This window comes from Chiloscyllium punctatum, chromosome 23 (assembly GCF_047496795.1).
Source record: "Chiloscyllium punctatum isolate Juve2018m chromosome 23, sChiPun1.3, whole genome shotgun sequence".
Taxonomy (NCBI): Eukaryota; Metazoa; Chordata; class Chondrichthyes; order Orectolobiformes; family Hemiscylliidae; genus Chiloscyllium; species Chiloscyllium punctatum.
The window spans coordinates 85,896,907-85,915,474 of record NC_092761.1 but is presented as its reverse complement, the minus strand read 5'-3'; the positions used below and the strand labels follow the sequence as shown (position 1 = coordinate 85,915,474).

General features: G+C 42.0%; 1 protein-coding gene across 3 annotated transcripts in view; it reads left to right on the top strand.

Annotated features, from left to right (window-relative positions):
- ttc12 (tetratricopeptide repeat domain 12) overlaps positions 1-1,059 on the top strand; it is a 39,174-nt gene extending 38,115 nt beyond the window's left edge. For all 3 annotated transcript variants that reach the window (XM_072593367.1, XM_072593368.1, XM_072593366.1), the window contains one exon: positions 41-1,059. In XM_072593367.1, the coding sequence (XP_072449468.1) occupies positions 41-110 (70 nt within the window). In that variant the 3' untranslated portion in view covers positions 111-1,059. The remainder of the gene's footprint in view (positions 1-40) is intronic.
- Positions 1,060-18,568: the final 17,509 nt, after the last annotated feature.

Below are 18,568 nucleotides of genomic sequence, written 5' to 3'. Positions count from 1 at the left end.
TCTCATTGAAATTGACAAATGTTTCTTTCACTGTACTCAGGCATAGGACTGAGCTCCGAGAACTACATGGATTGGAAATTCTTACGGCCTGCATGAAATACATAAAGTGAGGGTGTAACCTTATGAACTGTGACTCATGGGTAACTGTGCTGAAGCTAATACATCTGGAGAATTACCTGAAGAGACTGGTTATGTTTATCGACTTTTAGGAACCTGGTTTAATTGGTGGTAGAATAGATTCAACTTGAATGCACTCTAACTCCATTTAATCAATACTGCTATGGAAAGTAATCCCACAAACTTTATTTACTTATTCTTTCTAAGCTGCAAAACTAGCATCCTGATCCTTGCCTCACTTTATGCTGTAACTAGTGTTCATTATTACAGCTTCCGATTGAGTTTATTCTTTCCCACTATCTCTTACATGTTAAATGCTTTCCCTCATTTATTATTCTGTTCACCCACGTTATCTACAACATGTTCAGTTCCAGTCTCAGATATTGTTTCGTTATCTGACTTTCCCTTCTATATCTCCAATCTTGGTGATATTCTGGACTCTGGACCTTGGTTGCAAACATATGAAACAGGAACAGAAGTGGGCAGTTTCAGCCTCTTGAGTGCTTGCTTGGCCATTCTATAAAGATGTAGTTGATCTGTTTGTGTTTCAGATTCCACATTCCCATCTTCCCCTGATAACCTTTGATTCCCCGCCTAACAAGAATCTACCTACCTCTGCCTTTAAAAACATTCAATTATTCTCTTCCACTACCCTTTGAGACAAATCTGTTCTAAAAATGCAAAACAATATCCCCTAATTGTGGGCTCACCAATTAGAGAAAACATCCTTTCCATGCCAAAGCAACCTCTCTATGCCTTGTTAATAACATGATCTTACACATTTCAATCAGTCATCCCTCAGTCGTAGGTATTCAAAGTTTGTGAGAAGATTTGTAGCTTGGGTGCTCGTTGTTGTGGTTCTGTTCACCGAGCTGGGAATTTGTGTTGCAGACGTTTCGTCCCCTGTCTAGGTGACATCCTCAGTGCTTGGGAGCCTCCTGTGAAGCGCTTCTGTGATATTTCCTCCAACATTTGTAGTGGTTTGAATCTGCCACTTCCGGTTGTCAGTTCCAGCTGTCCGTTGCAGTGGTCGGCATATTGGGTCCAGGCCGATGTGCTTATTGATTGAATCTGTGGATGAGTGCCATGTCTCCAGGAATTCCCTGGCTGTTCTCTGTTTGGCTTGTCCTATAATAGTAGTGTTGTCCCAGTCGAACTCATGTTGCTTGTCATCTGTGGGTGTGGCTACTAAGGATAGCTGGTCGTGTCGTTTCATGGTTAGTTGGTGTTCATGGATGCGGATCGTTAGCTGTCTTCTTGTTTGTCCTATGTAGTGTTTTGTGCAGTCCTTGATGGGATTTTGTACACTACATTGGTTTTGCTCATGCTGGGTATCGGGTCCTTCGTTCTGGTGAGTTGTGGTCTGAGAGTGGCTTTTGGTTTGTGTGCTGTTATGAGTCCTAGTGGTTGCAGTTGTCTGGCTGTCAGTTCAGAAATGGTCTTGATGTATGGTAGTGTGGCTAGTCCTTTGGGTTGTGGCATGTCCTCGTTCCGTTGACTTTCCCTTAGGCATCTGTTGATGAAATTGCGCGGGTATCCATTTTTGGTGAATACATTGTATAGGTGTTCTTCTTCCTCTTTTTGCAGTTCTGGTGTGCTGCAGTGTGTTGTGGCCCTTTTGAATAGTGTCCTGATGTTTTGTGTGTGTTGGGGTGGTTGCTTTCGTAGAACTATGAAAGTGACCACCCCAACACACACAAAAGATGTTGCATCAAGACACTATTCAAAAGGGCCACAACACACTGCAGCACACCTGAACTGCAAAAAGAGGAAGAGGAACACCTATACAATGTATTCACCAAAAACGGATACCCGCACAATTTCATCAACAGATGCCTAAGGGAAAGATAACGGAACGAGGACATGCCACAACCCAAAGGACTAGCCACACTACCATACATCAAGAGCATTTCCGAACTGACAGCCAGATAACTGCGACCACTAGGACTTATAACAGCACACAAACCAACAGCCACTCTCAGATAACAACTCACCAGAACGAAGGACCCGATACCCAGCATGAGCAAAACCAATGTAGTGTACAAAATCCCATGCAAGGACTGCACAAAACACTACATAGGACAAACAGGAAGACAGCTAACGATCCGCATCCATGAACACCAACTAGCCACGAAACGACACGACCAGCTATCCTTAGTAGCCACACACGCAGATGACAAGCAACATGAGTTCGACTGGAACAACACTACTATAATAGGACAAGCCAAACAGAGAACAGCCAGGGAATTCCTAGAGGCATGGCACTCATCCACAGATTCAATCAATAAGCACATCGACCTGGACCCAATATACCGACCACTGCAACGGACAGCTGGAACTGACAACCGGAAGTGGCAGATTCAAACCACTACAAATGGCGGAGGAAAGATCACAGAAGCACTTCACAGGAGGCTCCCAAGCACTGAGGATGTCACCTAGACAGGGGACGAAACGTCTGCAACGCAAATTCCCAGCTCGGCGAACAGAACCACAACATCCCTCACTGTTCTAAGCTCCAATGAAAATTCGCCCAGCATGTCCAACCTACTGACTTAAACAAATCCACATTGCAGGTATCAATTTGGTAAATTACTTCTGCACTACCTCCAAAGCATTTATTCTTAAACAAGCAGACCAAACACTACACAGAATGTGCTGTCACCAATGCCCATTACAAGTGAAAAAAAAATAGCGTTACTTTAACGTAGTAATCCTCTCGTAATAAAGCATCCCATTGGCTTTCTTGATTTGGTGCTACACCTACATACTAACTTTTTGTACAGGAACCCCAGGATCCATCGGTACTTTGGAATTCTTCAGATGTTCTCCATATAGGTAATACCCTGCTTCTTTATTCTTCTTGCAAAAATGAACAACTCCACATTATATACTCTATCTGCCACAATTTTCCTCAATTGATTTGTATCTGCCTTCAGTCATCTTATGTTGACACAACCAACATATTTTCCTATCTATGTCTGCGTTACTTTCTCCATCAAAGTCATTGGTATAAATTGTAAAAGGTTGGGTCTCCAACTCATATCCCAAAGGGATTTGCCACATCCAGTCAACAAGACAAAGACTCATTGCTGCATGCTTTGTTTTCTGCCAGTTAGCCAATCTTCTATCCCGGTCAGTATTTTCTCCCTGAAGCAAGAGCTTTCATTTTCCACAATATCCTTAACTGATGCATCTTATCAAATGCCTTCTGAAAATCCAAATACTGTATATCTGCAGGCTCCCATTTTATCAACAATGCATGCTACTAATTCAAATAACTCTAATAAACTCTAATAAAATGTCCCTTTCACAAAACTGACTCTTCCCGATTACCTTGAGTTTTCCTATGTGGCCAACTATAACCTCTTTCATGACCGATCCTTAAACTTTCCCTTTACAGTTATTAAGTACCTTATTGTTTCCTGTTTTATGCCTCCCTCCCTTCTTGAATAGAAGGGTTATATTTGCTACTTTCCAATCTGATGGAACGTTTCTTGAATATAGGGAATTTTGAAAAAAAATAGCCATGCATGTGCCACCTCATTCAAAGTCACGAGGATAAAACTCAAACGAGAAACTGAACTGAAACACCAATTTCACACAAAACAAATTGTGACTATCCTTCTTACATTGACATGTAAAATTGACTGTTAAAACTTATAAGCCTGTCTCATTTTATATAATTCAACCCCCATCTGCTATAAATCTTGCCTGATCCATTAATTTTCATTTTCTCCAAAAATACATGTAATTGTATGTTGAGTTTCAATTTACATTGTGCATTCCAGTGGCTTTTCCTTGTAATTTATTCCACAACTTTATTTCATTTTGGTTGTGAAATTTTGCACCCTGAATACTTTGTGCTGTTTTACTAGAGAAGTTGATCCAATAAAATATGATTTACACCTCCATTAAAATAGAGAATAAAAAGATTATGCACAAATGCATTAAGCATTTCACGCTAAGATTTCCACAGCAGTGTTTGAAGGAGTTCCAAGAACTGCAGATCTGATTTGTCGGAATTTAAAGAACTGTTAGATGACTCCTGTTGGTAGTAAATCCTGTTCTTTCAGAGATTAACACTGCATAATAGATACTGTGAGCTTTAATTTGTACTGTAATTTGTTTCCAGGATTAAGTCTTTGCATTACTTAGCTCTCACAATATATGTTGGAAAATTAGATTTGTGTAAAACTCATCTGGACTGTTAATGTCAGTTTCGGCCCATTCTCCTTACAACTCTGTACATTGAATCAATTCTTTCATCTTTGATGTTATTGTAAAAATCAAAATTAATTTCTTTGTGCATTTGAAGTCCTTTGTGTATAGTGCAATACATTATGAATTAATTAATTATTTTCACATGTATTTTACAGTTAAAAAAGCAATAAAATACAGCAAAAAGCTTTCCCACTGTTGCCAAAATCCAGTACCATTTTGAATAGTTTGAAGAGTAAGAGAAAAGAATAGAAAGATACAGTTTAAAGCGAGTCTATCAGTCCTGAGCCAGTTCATCATCAATTATGCCTGGGCTAATGTTAAGATTCTTGGTAGTGTGGATGGGCAGAGAGATCTCGGTGTCCATATGCATAGATCCCTGAAAGTTGCCACTCAGGTTGATATGGTTGTTAAGTAGGCATATGGAGCCATGAGGTCATGTTGCAGCTGTATCAAACTCTGGTCCGGCCACACTTAGGGTATTGCGTTCAGTTCTGGTTGCTGCATTATGGGATTTGGAAGCATTGGAAAGGGTGCAGAGGACATTTACCAGGATGTTAGAATTTATAGAATCCCTACAGTGTGGAAACAAGCCCTTCAGCCCAATAAGTCCACACTGACCCTCCAAAGAGCAACCCACCAAGACCCATTCCCCTGCCTTATTATCCTATAATTACCCCTGACTAATACAGCTACCCTAAACATCCCTGAACACTATGGGCATTGTTGTGGTTCTGTTCGCCGAGCTGGGAAGTTGTGTTGCAGACGTTTCGTCCCCTGTCTAGGTGACATCCTCAGTGCTTGGGACCCTCCTGTAAAGCGCTTCTGTGATGTTTCCTCCAGCATTTATAGTGGTTTGTCTCTGCCGCTTCCGGTTGTCAGTTCCAGCTGTCCGTTGCAGTGGTCGGTATATTGGGTCTAGGTCGATGTGTTTGTTGATGGAATCTGTGGATGAGTGCCATGCCTCTAGGAATTCCCTGGCTGTTCTCTGTTTGGCTTGTTCTATAATAGTAGTGTTGTCCCAGTCAAACTCATGTTGTTTGTCATCCGCGTGTGTGGCTTCTAAGGATAGCTGGTCATGTCGTTTCGTGGCTAGCTGGTGTTCATGGATACGGATTGTTAGCTGTCTTCCTGTTTGTCCTATGTAGTGTTTTGTGCAGTCCTTGCATGGGAATTTGTACACTACATTGGTTTTGCTCATGCTGGGTATCGGGTCCTTTGTTCTGGTGAGTTGTTATCTGAGAGTGGCTGTTGGTTTGTGTGCTGTTATGAGTCCTAGTGGTCGCAGTAGTCTGGCTGTCAGTTCAAAAATGTTCTTGATGTATGGTAATGTCAAGCAACAACGAGCACCCGAGCTACAAATCTTCTCACAAACTTTGGACTATGGCAAATTTAGCATAGCCAGTTCACCTAACCTGCACATGTTTGGATCATGGGAGGAAACTGGACCACATGGAGGAAACCCATGCAAACACTGGAAGAATTTGCAAACTCCACACAGACAGTCGCCTGAGGCTGGAATCGAACCCGGGTCCCTGGCGCTGTCAGGCAGGCACTGAGCCATCGTGGCCTGGTATGCAGGGAATGTCTTATGAGGAAAGGCTGAGGGCCTTGAGGCAGTTTCGTCATAGAGAAGAAGATTAAAAGGTGATGATCAGGGAATTAGATAGGGTGAACGTTGAGAGCCTTTTTCCTCGGATGGTGATGGCTAGCATGAATAGCTATAAATTGAGGGGTGATTGATATAGGACAGATGTCAGAGGTAGGTTCTTTACTCAAGAGAGTAATAAGGGTGTGGAATGCTCTGCCTGCAACAGCAGTAGACTCACCAACTTTAAGGGCATTTAAATGGTCATTGGGTAAATATATGGATGATAGTGGAATAGTGGAGGTTAGATAGGCTCCATGTTGGATTCACAGGTCGGCGCAACATCAAGTGCTGAAGGGCATGTACTGCGCTGTAATATTCTATGTTCTATCCCTCCGTCACCACCTCGCCGCCATCTATACTGGACCCAACCAATATTGAAGTCACCACTCTTTCAGGTGCCATCTTTTGCTGCTGGGCCCATTTCCCTCTGCCACTGCCTTGCCACCAGCTACACTGGCCCCACCAAAGTCAGAGTGTCTTCTGTCGTTGCTGGGTCCACCTCATTGATGACATCATGATCCCCTTCCACTTTGCTGACCCAACCAATGATGAAGTCACCAAGTCTCAGCGTTTCACGACATTCTGTTTGAAGAGCAGATACTAAAAATAAAGCTGTTTGTGTTCAATTCAGGGTGTAACAAAAACCATAATGTCTCATAGCCATGATAACTTTTCAGAAAGGTTGTCACTCTTAGGTAGGTAAACATGCCAGCCATTTTGTCTGCAGCACAATCACAAAAACATATAAAGGGAGAGAGAGTGAGGGAGAATTGTGATTAGGACAACAGATAAATTCCTTTTCAGATAGTGCTATGGAATCTTTTGCATTCTCCTGAACAGGCAGACAGGGTGTTACTCTGACATTAGATATAAAAGGCAGTACCTCATCAATTGATGCTCCTCTAACCATTCACCATCTCTAATCCTTGATGCATAACTGGAATCTGCCTGTTATGCTCTGAATGGTTAATTGGGCAGGTCACTTAACTGTCTGAGTTTGTCAGATAGTGCATTCTTTTCAACCTTAGCACATGCGAAGACACAAAAACAGAGAGGTTTCAATTTCAAAGATTGGGCTGCCAATGATTACTAGCAATCTGCCAATTTAGATAAGCAAATTTGGCAATTGTAGCAATGAGGGGCCAAGTGTTCTACTGCTCCTAATCTGTATGAATGCCACTGTTGAGTGCAAATTCAGGACCGATTGCTATAATCACTACATCAATTTATCTTCACTAAAGGCTAAAGACTTTGAATATTCAATTATATGAATTACATGTTCCTGACTGATTTCTCACTGCATAAGAAAATTCTGCAAATTCAAAGGACCCTCTGAAGTTATAATTTGGGATGAAAGAAGCTCATTTTGAGAAGCTGTTGCAAATTAATGAAAATTTCCAATGATGAGTGGCCAAAGAAAACTTGGGTACATTTCAATAAGCAATATAAAAAATAGAAAAAGTTGAAATTTAACCCGAAAGTGATTTACTTATTTGTGTCAAGCAAGTTAAGAGAGTTGAAAGGATGACTAGCCAGGTATATTTATCTTACCTGGAAAAGCGCAGCAGGCCAGGCAGCATCCGAGGAGCAGGAGAATCGACGTTTTGGGCATAAGCCCTTCTTCAGGAACCTGAAGAAGGGCTTATGCCCAAAACGTCGATTCTCCTGCTCCTCGGATGCTGCCTGGCCTGCTGCGCTTTTCCAGCACCACACTTTTCAACTCTGGTCTCCAGCATCTGCAGTCATCACTTTCTCCATATTTATATTACCTGTTGACATTCACTAGTTAAGCTGTGTTAAATGTTGCTCATTGGATAACATTCTGAACTCAGAATTTGTATGTTCGTGTCCCATTCCAGAGACTAGAACATGAAATTCAGGCCAACCCTTTAGTGCAGAAAATGCAGGCAAATGGGAAATCTGGTCTGTGACTTGCAAGTGCTGCAGGAATAAAGACATTGCTTGTTAGCTCGATGCAAAGGATCCTATGACATTACTTTGACCAGGTGTGTCCTGGCCAATGTTTGGCTTGCACTGTATAGATTATCTAGCCATTATCACATTGTTGTCCATTTGATCTTGCTATGTGTAAATTGGCTGCCTTGTTTCCTTCTTTATGGCAGTATCTGCATTTTAAAAGTACTTTGTTGGTGGCAAGATAGTTTGGGATATCCTGATTTTAGGATGTGAAATGCACCATACAAATGTAAGTCTTCCTTGAGACCCTTCGGGAAAAGGAGAGGGCGGATCCTGTCGAGCGGTTCCCTGAGCAGACTGTCAAAGCCATTTGGCAGAATGCCTCATCGCCAGAACTTTCCAACAAGCACCAAGACATGGCTTGGCTGGTGGTGAGAAGGGCTCTGCCTGTGAGATCCTTTATGCACGCCCGGACTCTCTGCCGCACCGCACGCTGCCCTTGAAGTGGCTGCGGGGGGGACGAGACTGTCACACACCTCCTTCTGGAATGTGCCTATGCAGAAGAAGTCTGGAGAGGAATGCAGTGGTGCTTGTCGAGGTTCGTCCTGAGCAGCGCCGTGACGCGGGACTCCGTGCTCTACGGCCTGTTCCCCGGGACTTACACCGAGACGAACATTAACTGCGCCTGGAGGGTCATCAACTCGGTGAAGGACGCTCTCTGGGCGGTCCGAAACCTGTTGATCTTCCAGCTGAAGGAGTTGACCCCAACTGAGTGTTGCAGACTGGCATATTCCAAGGTCCAAGACTACGTGTTGAGGGACGCACTGAAGCTTGGGGCAGCTGCCGCCAAGGCGCAGTGGGGAAAGACCACTGTGTAACATCTGCCTGCCTAAAGAAGAACAGGGGGCCCAAGCGGATGTTTTATTGGGCTCTGCTGATGCCTCAGCCAAATATATGTGCATAAGATTGAGAAATGCACAGACCTGTATATAATGATAAATTCTTATCTGTGTATGTAAATGTTGACATATGTATGGCATGACCAAATGTACAGACCATCAAATCATTTTATGAATAAAGTATATTTTTGAAATAATAAAAAAAAATTAGGCTCTTACAAAGAACCTCTTGCAAAGGAGTGGCATGGTGGCTCAGTGGTTAGCACTGCTGCCTCATGGCACCAAGGACCCAGGTTTGATCCCTGCCTTGGGTGACTGTCTGTGTGGAATATGCACATTCTCCCCCTGTCTGTGTGGGTTTCCACCAGGTGCTTCGGTTTCCTCCCACAGTGCAAAGATGTGCAGGTCAGGTAAATGCCCATAGTGTTAGGTGCCCTAGTCAGGGGTAAATATAGGGTAATGGGTCTGGGTGGGTTACTCTTCAGAGGATCAGTGTGGACTTGTTGGGCTGAAGGGCCTGTTTCCAGACTGTAGGGAATCTAATCTAATCTAACCATAAGTGCAATATTTCTGAGAGGTGCGATCACGGGCTGTACAAGACACTTGATTAGACTAGAAAGGATAAATTCAGGAAAAATGTTCCTGATGACTGGGGAGTACAGAAGTAGGAAGTCACAGTCTAAGGATATGGGGTAGACATTTAAAGCTGTGATGAGGAGATATTTCTTCACCCAGAATTTGGTGAACTGAGAGTTCTCTGCCATGGAGACAGTTGAGGCCAAAATATTGAATGTTTTCAAGGATAATTCTTCAGGATAAAAGGATCAAAGGGAATGGGGAGAAAGCAGGAACAGAGTTCCAAGTTGGGTGATCAGCCATGAACGGTGGGGCAGGCTCAAAAAAATGAATGGCAAAAGTGAGGCTCTCCTGCTCCTCGGCTGCTGCCTGACCTGCTGTGCGTTTCCAGCGCCATACTCTCGACTCAGATAACTCAAAACTACTTCTGTTCCTATTATTCTACGTTCGTATTTTTCAGCTTTCCTGGTCATTCAGTCAGAGAAACCCAAGATGAAATATTGAAATAATTTGGCCATGAATCTTTATTACTCAGCCAGGTTGGAGACTGATTCGGAGATGCCGGTGTTGGACTGGGATGTACAACGTTAAAAATCACACGACACCAGGTTATAGTCCAACAGGTTTAATTGGAAGCACACTAGCTTTCGGAGCGATGCTCCGTCATCAGGTGATTGTAGAGGACACAATTGTAAGGCACAAAATTTATAGCAAAAATTTACAGTGTGATGTAACTGAAATTATACATTGAAAAATACCTTGATTGTCTGTTGAGTCTTTCATCTGTTCGAATACCATGATAGTTTCACTTCTTTCATGTGTAAATCACAAAACCTTTTTTTAAAAGTTGCATTCTCAGGTTAGCTGTAACAATTGATATTAGCTAGACAATATGTTGAAGATGTTGGCCCCCTGTGTTCTCTGTCTATGACCTGATGTTTAGATTGATTCTAATCTAAAAAGTGAGATAACAGAGTTTTCCATGAATTCATGCAGTTTTTGAGCAAAGTACAATGTAACTCTGTAAGTACAAATTCACCCCTCAAACGTATATGTGTGCATGTGGGTCTTTGTGTCTGTCTGTGTGTGTGTCTGTCTGGGTTGGGGGTTGTGAGTTTGAGAGAGAGTGTATATGTGTGTGTAGTGAGTGTAGACTGTCTTAAGTCTGTGAGGGGGTGCATGTGTGAGTGTGTGTGCGTGTCTGGGATGGGAGGTTGTGAGTGTCTGAGAGAGAGAGTGAATATGACACACACTCCCACACTCCCACAGGCATCCTCTCAGAGACTTAGACCACTCTACACTCATGCACACACATAATGACTCCAGATATGGATAACTACGTTAGGAATTCCCTAACCTGAAGAGATGCACTGTCAATAATGATAGAAGTTTTATGATATTCATGCAACAAATGTCTTAAGCATCTCAACCAGTAGACATTTTGTCACCATCTCTCTGATAATAAATGCCAGTAGGTGAATAAAGGACCAGGCAATGAATCAATTGGGATCAGTGCTAAAGTTCCCAAAGCAGGACGTCAGTTGAATTTGTGGTAAACATGTATTAACAGAAATTGGAGTCGGATAAAAACATTGCTTTATTAAAGTCTAACAGCTACTCGCCAGTATCACTTGTCACTACTTCCATTACTGGAGAAGAAATATGATAGGGGACTACATTGACTGCAAATATAGAATTGCCATCAATATTTAGAAGGGAAATGGGAAAAGAAAATAAGTGTTGATGCTGCAGACAATTCAACAGGGATCATTCATTTCCATTAATTTCAGACAGACTGTCCCAAAATGTTTTCAACAAATGCTGTATTTACTCTTTCTGGATATGCAAAGTTAAAAATCACACAACACCAGGTTATAGTCCAACAGGTTTAATTGGAAGCACACTAGCTTTCGGAGCGTCGCTCCTTCATCAGGTGGTAGTGGAGGGCTCAATCCTAACACACAGAATTTATGGCCAAAATTTACAGTGTGATGTAACTGAAATTATAATTTGAAAAATTGATTGTCTGTTAAGTCTTTCATCTGTTTGAATACCATGATAGTTTCACTTCTTTCATGTGTAAATCACAAGACTTTTTTTTAAAAAGTTGCATTCTCAGGTTAGCTGTTAACAATGGTGATAGCTAGACAATATGTTGAAGGTATTAGCCCCCTGTGTCCAAATCTTTTCTGACTGTGCACTGCCTTTTTCAGCTACAATGAGAGTGCCTCCAGAACTGTAGATAGTATCCTGTAAAGATTCCATAAGTAACCATGGTTCAATCTGATCTGCATCAGCAAACTTCTTGAAAAGTGCTTCATTTTTTGACAGTGCCAGTTTAAAGAGAAAACCAAAACCAAAACTTTGATAAAGATGGTCTTCTGAGACATTTTACATCAGGTCATTTGTCACCAGAGGTGGGGTTCACTTAGCTCAGTTGGCTGGATGGTTTACAATGCAGAGTAACACTAACAGCATGGGTTCAATTTCTTCAGTGACTGAGGTTGCTATAAATTTCTCACCTTGTCTGAGATGTAGTGATTCTCAGATAAAACCACCACCAGTCATCAGTCTCTAATGACAGAGTAGCCCTATGGTCCACTGGAACTGTTGTGACTTCATTGCTAGAAGCGCTACAAAATATAATTCCAAGCACAGACTTCTATGTGTCTAATCATTCCTTACTCTCATCTGTCACTTATGAATTAGGAAATAATAGCCAATTAGTTTCACAACAGTTGCTACAGTAAGTTATTTTTGCAATAGTATTGCACCATAGGAAGGAGTTCTAGGATCTCCAGCGGTGTAAGAATCCACCTGAAACATCTTCAGCCCACAGAATGACCCTCTGGAAGCTAGAAAGGATTTTTCACAGACACCCAGTTCTCCCTCTGCCTTTGACTGATGAAATATCCTGGTACCTGGTGCCTTTAATTGCTTCTCTGTTAGTCAGCACCTATTTCTAGTGCAATAAAAGACTGACTTAAACACATTGGCCACAGAAGGCATAGGGCTTCCTCTGAAAGTGTATGAAATTTAAAGCTTTTGAACCATCATGGTTACCCTCATTAGCACAAAATTAAGTGACCAAACTTCTGACTGCTTATTTTTCGCATTATTCAGATGTGCACTTGCAATGCCAAAACAGGGAGGGCTCCGGCCAAGTGCTGCAAAATGTGATTACAATAGGAACATAGGAAGAGTAGTAGTCCATTTAGCCCATTGAGCCTGTTCTGACATAAATGAGACGATGGCAGATCTGTGTCTAACTCCATTTACATGCCAATGGCCCATTTTGCCTAATCTTTAATATCCTTGCTTATCCAAAATTTACTAATCTCAGATTTAAAATTAACAACTGATCCAGTATCCATTGCTGTTTGTAGAAGAGAATTCCCAATGTCCACCATCCTTAATATATAAAAGTGCTTCCTAACATCTCTCCTGAACAGTATAGGTTAGGTGTTTGGTTTTGGCTAGTGCAGACTTGACGGACTGAAGGGCCTTTTTCTGTGCTGTAGACCTCTATGAGTCGCTGATTAAATCAGCTCTGAAGTGAATCCAGAATGAAACCCAATTCAGAAACCTTTTTATGTCCTCGGCCTTTTAAGGCAAATAAAGCCAAAGAGGTAACACTTACAGGCAAAGAGAAATTGCACTTTCTCAAGAACTTAACAGCAGAAAGGGATATAGAAATAATAAGAGTCACCCACAAACAATTACTTTCTAAGGGAGGTCAAGAGTAAATAAAAGGGTTTTCACCAAAAGAAAATGAGGATAAAAGCACATAAGATGACAGATATAAAGCACAAAATCCTTGACTTGTCTGAACACTAAAAAGCGATTCATCAAATGCATAGAGGAATCTATAATAGTTCTCCATACGGCACTCTATATGATAGAACGTAACAAACTGACAATAGCTTTCAAAAATTCTGAAACCCTGACCGAGTCAGTCCCACAGGACAGCACTCCAATAAATGTAGCATTGTCTCACAATACAGGCAGTTAAACCAACAAAAATTCTGTGCTTTCTTACACACATTTCTCCAAAACCAAACAATGTACCAATGGAACCACCTCCATTCAAAGAACCATGCAAGTTAATCCGCAAGCAAGAAACAAAAGGTGATTTTAATACACAGTCCGTGGTTGACACTTCAGAAATAATGATACAGCTCCTTTGTTACATGAGATTTCTCACACTTCATTAATAGTTTAATATTGTATACAAAAGCTCAAGTCTCAAATTCCTGAAGCTCTGCAATACCATTAACCAGCAGATTAAAGGACAAAACATCTTGAAGCCAACAAATTATAAATTCATGGGAGCTAGTACTCATGACAAGCAAAAGAGAGTTAATGTTTTAGGTTTATGACCTTTGATATACAGATACTACCCGATCTGCAGAGTATTTCCTGCATTTTATACCTATACTTTAGGATGTCGGTGTAGAAGTAAGCCAATTGGCCCACCTTTAAATAAGATCACTACTGATCTGGTAAACCTCACTTCTGCTTTACTGTCTTTTCCCTATAATCCTTGATTCCCGTACTGATTAAAAATCTGTCCATCTCAGCCTTGGATTAATGTAACAATCTAGTTTGCCAGCTATCTGCAGTTAAGAATTTCACAGCTTCACTCCCCGCTTCGAGAACTTCCTCCTCACTTGACTCAAAGCATGAGCTCGGTTTTACTTACCCCAAATGTTGCCAGACCCACTGAGTTTCTTCAGCACTTTCTGTTTTGGCTTTTGATCTCCACCATCCACAATCCTTTGTCTTATGTTAAGGGAAACTGATGGGCAGATTGTGGGAAAAAGTTCTGCTAATTCAGGAATTCGAGCTAGATTGTTCAAGAGGGAAATTGGGCCACACTTTCTCACAGCAAGGGCAGTACATATTTGGAACTCTCGGCTAAAAATGACAATTCTTTGCTAAAGTTAAAAATCACACAACACCAGGTTATAGTCCAACAGGTTTATTTGGAAACACATCACTGATGAAGGAGCAGTGCTCCAAAAGCTAGTGCTTCCAAATAATCCTGTTGGACTATAACCTGATGTCGTGTGAGTTTTAACTTAGTCCATCTCAGTCCAACACTGGCTCCTTCTCATCATGGAATTCATTGCTAGACCAGCAAATTTTCAATCTGAGATTCACATTTTTTAAATTGAGAAGCTACTAAGGGATATGTAGGGAAGGCAGGAATGTGGAATTAGGTCACAGATGAGTCGTAATATTGGATGGACTGAAAGTGCTTCTTCCTGTTCCTGTTTTCCTAAATGAGGAACTACCAATAATAAAAACAGAAAGATCTGGTGGCCTCTGTGGAGAGAGAAAAACAGAGTTAATGTGTTGAGTCCAATATGACTCCTCTTCAGAACTGAAAGGATCTGGAAAATTGGGGTATTTATGCTTGAGTGGAACAGATGATAATGGGGCGCAGAACAAAAGATAATGTGAGTGATAAAAGGCAATAAAGGTGTAAAGTGGGTGTCAATCCAGATGTGAAAAGGCCAGTGAAGAGAGGAGAGAGTACATGATTGAGCAAGTGTTATGTCTTCTGCAAATGTGCTGGGTTAGTGAGGAAATATTAAGAATCAGCAAGTCATACGGTCATAGAGCTGTACAGCTTGGATACAGACCCCTTGGTCCCGCTGGTATGTGCTGACCGGATATCCTAAATTAATCTAGTCCCATTTGGGAGAGGTGCTGGCGTAAATGGATGGGCCAAATGGCTTGTTGTTGTCCTGTCAGCTCATGATGAGAGACTGGATAAACTAGGTTTATTTTCTTTAGTGCAGGGAAGGTTTAGGTGGGAACTGATTGAGATGCACAAAGTTCTTAGGGGCATAGTCAGGGTAGATAAGGAGAAACTTTACCCTGAGCAGATTGGCTAATAACCAGGTTTTAAACTGAGGAGCAGAAGATTTCAAGGAAACATTTCTTCACCCAGAAGATGGCGTGTGTCTGCCTAAAATGGAGATGGAGGCAGAAATCTTCAAGACATTTAAGAAGCGGCATGGTGGCACAGTAGTTAGCACTGCTGCCTCACAGCGCCAGAGACCTGGGTTCAATTCCTTCCTCAGGCGACTCTCTGTGTGGAGTTTGCACGTTCTCCCCATGTCTGCGTGGGTTTGCTCAGGTTTCCTCCCACAATCCAAAAATGTGCAGATTAGGTGAATTGGCCATGCTAAATTGCCCGCAGAAGAATGGGTCTGGGTTGGCTGTGCTTCGGTGGGTTGGTGTGGACTTGTTGGGCCGAAGGGCCTGTTTCCACACTGTAAATAAGTATTTAGATAATGACATGGCACATAAGGCTACGGGTCAAAGGTGAGAAAATGTGATTTGAATCGAGCTATATCTAATGAAGGTGGTGCAGACACAATGGACTGAAGGACCTCTTTCCAAGAGATAACTTGCAGCTGCTGTACTAGGTTTCCATTTTTGTCTGCTCTGAGGGAGTAGGCTGAGGGCAGTGAAAAGCACCAACTGAGGGGACCAACTTTGCAGTCATCAGTGGTGGAGGTAAACTCTGTGGCAACAGCCTTCATTTCCCCTTTCCACAGTCTTGGATCACACCGAACCTCTGGCATAAAGTATGCCCTCAGAACTCCTGGCAGTGCCATATTTGAGGTTGGCTATGACTTTCTAGGTACATCTGCATGATTCAGGGAGCCCTTTCATGCCTGTGGGAACTTTGCACCACCTAGAGGGGGCATTAGCAGCATTCACAACCAATTACAAAACATAACACTTTCAATGTGCTCAAGGTATAGTTGCTGAAAATGATCCTCATAGTTGGGAAGTCTAGAACAACAGGGTCACAATCTCAGGATAACCTATGGTCTTTAAATCTGTAAGGATATCAAGGGAAAGGCAGAAAAGTGGAGTTGAGAGTGATCAGATCAGCTACAATCTCAGACCAGACTTGATGGGCTGAATGGCCTACTTCTGCTCCTATACCTTATGGTCTTATTAAGAGAGTAGCCACGTAGGACTGAGATGAAGGAAATTTCCGTCAGCCAAAGGCTTGTGAATCTTTGGGATCCTCTCTGTGTGCTCCATTAACATGTAGTTTATTCCAGAAAGAGACAATACATTGTGGGATATTAAATAAATTAAGTGTTTTAAGGATAACACAAGAAGCTGGAGTTGAATTAGAATTTCATCAATAATCATAATGGTGAAGCAAACATGAATAGGTGAAGAACCTATTCCAGCTTCTGCTGCTTATGTTCTGAGGAGGAAAGTCCACATTGATTCAGTTCAGTTATTCCAGTAGAGTCATAGAGTCATAGAGATGTACAGCATGGAACAGACCCTTCGGCCCAACTCATCCAAGCTGACCAGAAATCCCAACTGAATTTAGTCCCACCTGCCAGCACCCGGTCCATATCCCTCCAAACGCTTCCGAATCATATACCCATCCAGATGCCTTTTAAATGTTGTCTCTACCACTTCCTCTGGAAACCAGTTACACACGCACACACATCCTCTGTGTGAAAGAGTGCCCCTTAAGTCTCTTTTACATCTTTCCTCTCTCACCCGAAAACTATGCCCTTTAGTTCTGGACTCCCCACTCCAGGGAAAATACCTTGTTTATTTAACCTATCCATGCCCCTCATGATTTTATAAACCTCTATAAGGTCACCCCTCAGCCTCCAACACTCCTGGAAAACAGCCCCAGCCTATTCAACCTCTCCCTATAGCTCAAATCCTCCAACACTGCAAATCTTTTCTGAACCCTTTCAAGTTTCACAACATCTTTCCAATAGGAAGGAGATCAGAATTGCATGCAATGTTCCAACAGTGGCCTAACCAATGTCCTGTACAGCCACAACATGACCTCCCAACTCCTTTACTCAATACTCTGACCAATAAAAGAAAGAATACCGAATGTCTTCTTCACTATCCTATCTACCTGCGACTCCACTTTCAAGGAGCTATGAACGTGCACTCCAAGGTCTCTTTGTTCAGCAACACTCCTGAGGACCTCACCATTAAGTGTATAAGTCCTGCTACTATTTGCTTTCCCAAAATGCAGCCAACTTGCACTTATCTGAATTAAACTCCATCTTCCACTCCTCTGCCCATTGGCCCATCTGATCAAGATCCTGTTGTAAGCTGAGGTAACCTTCTTAAACAAGTCAGTGTTTTCATTAACAGGAATACTTGCCAACAAGTCTCTTTCCATTGAAGATATTGCACAACTTAGTAATTGCTAATTTTCTGAATTACAACATACTTGCCTTGAGACAGTGTGGTTTCATTTTACACTTGGTGCACCACCCAGATTGTGAACCAGGAAGTTCAGTTGCCAGTGTTTGATGTTGTTTTCTCCTCTCACAATGGCAGGTGAGCCCATGAGCTCCATCCTCCAGCAGCCATTTGCCAATGTCAACTATTTCACTGAGGACGACTTTGAGCCTTTCAACAAGATTGCGTCAGGAAGCTTTGCAAATGTCTTCAAAGCAAAACACAAACTATGGAGGGTGAACTTGGTTGTGAAGTGCTCCCATTTGTTCTGTGAGGAATCATCTTCATTTGAGAGGTGGGTGGTAGTCTTTATAGTTAATGGTGAGAATCAACCTCCTGGTGGTACTGTCTTTTCTGTAGATGATTCAACCAAACCTGTTCAATGTGATCAAAGTAAGAGCATGATAAACTAATCATTTAGGAAGATATGAAGATATCATTTAGGAAGATAGGAAGATAATTAATAGTCCATTAAACAACAACTAAACTTGGTTAGTAATCTTTATACATAGACAGTGTTTTACAGTAATAATAGCTACTAAACATGTGTGTCGTGAGCTATTTGAAGACGATATAAGGAGCCTACGGGGATATTCCATAGAATCCCTACATAGAATCCCTATGTGGAAATAGGCCATTCGGCCCAAGTCCACACTGACTCTTCGAAGAGCATCACACCCAAACTCACCTTACCCTCCCCACCCTATTCCTGCATACCTCTAATAGCTAATACACCTAGTCTACACATTCCCAGACAATTTGGTCAATTTGACATTGCCAATCAACCCTAACTTTGTATCTTTGGACTGTGGGAGGAAATCAGAGGATGTTCCAGAGGAAACCCACACAGACATGGGGAGAATGTGCAAACTCCACACAAATAGTCACCTGAGGGTGGAATTGAACCCGGGTCCCTGGTGCTGTGAGG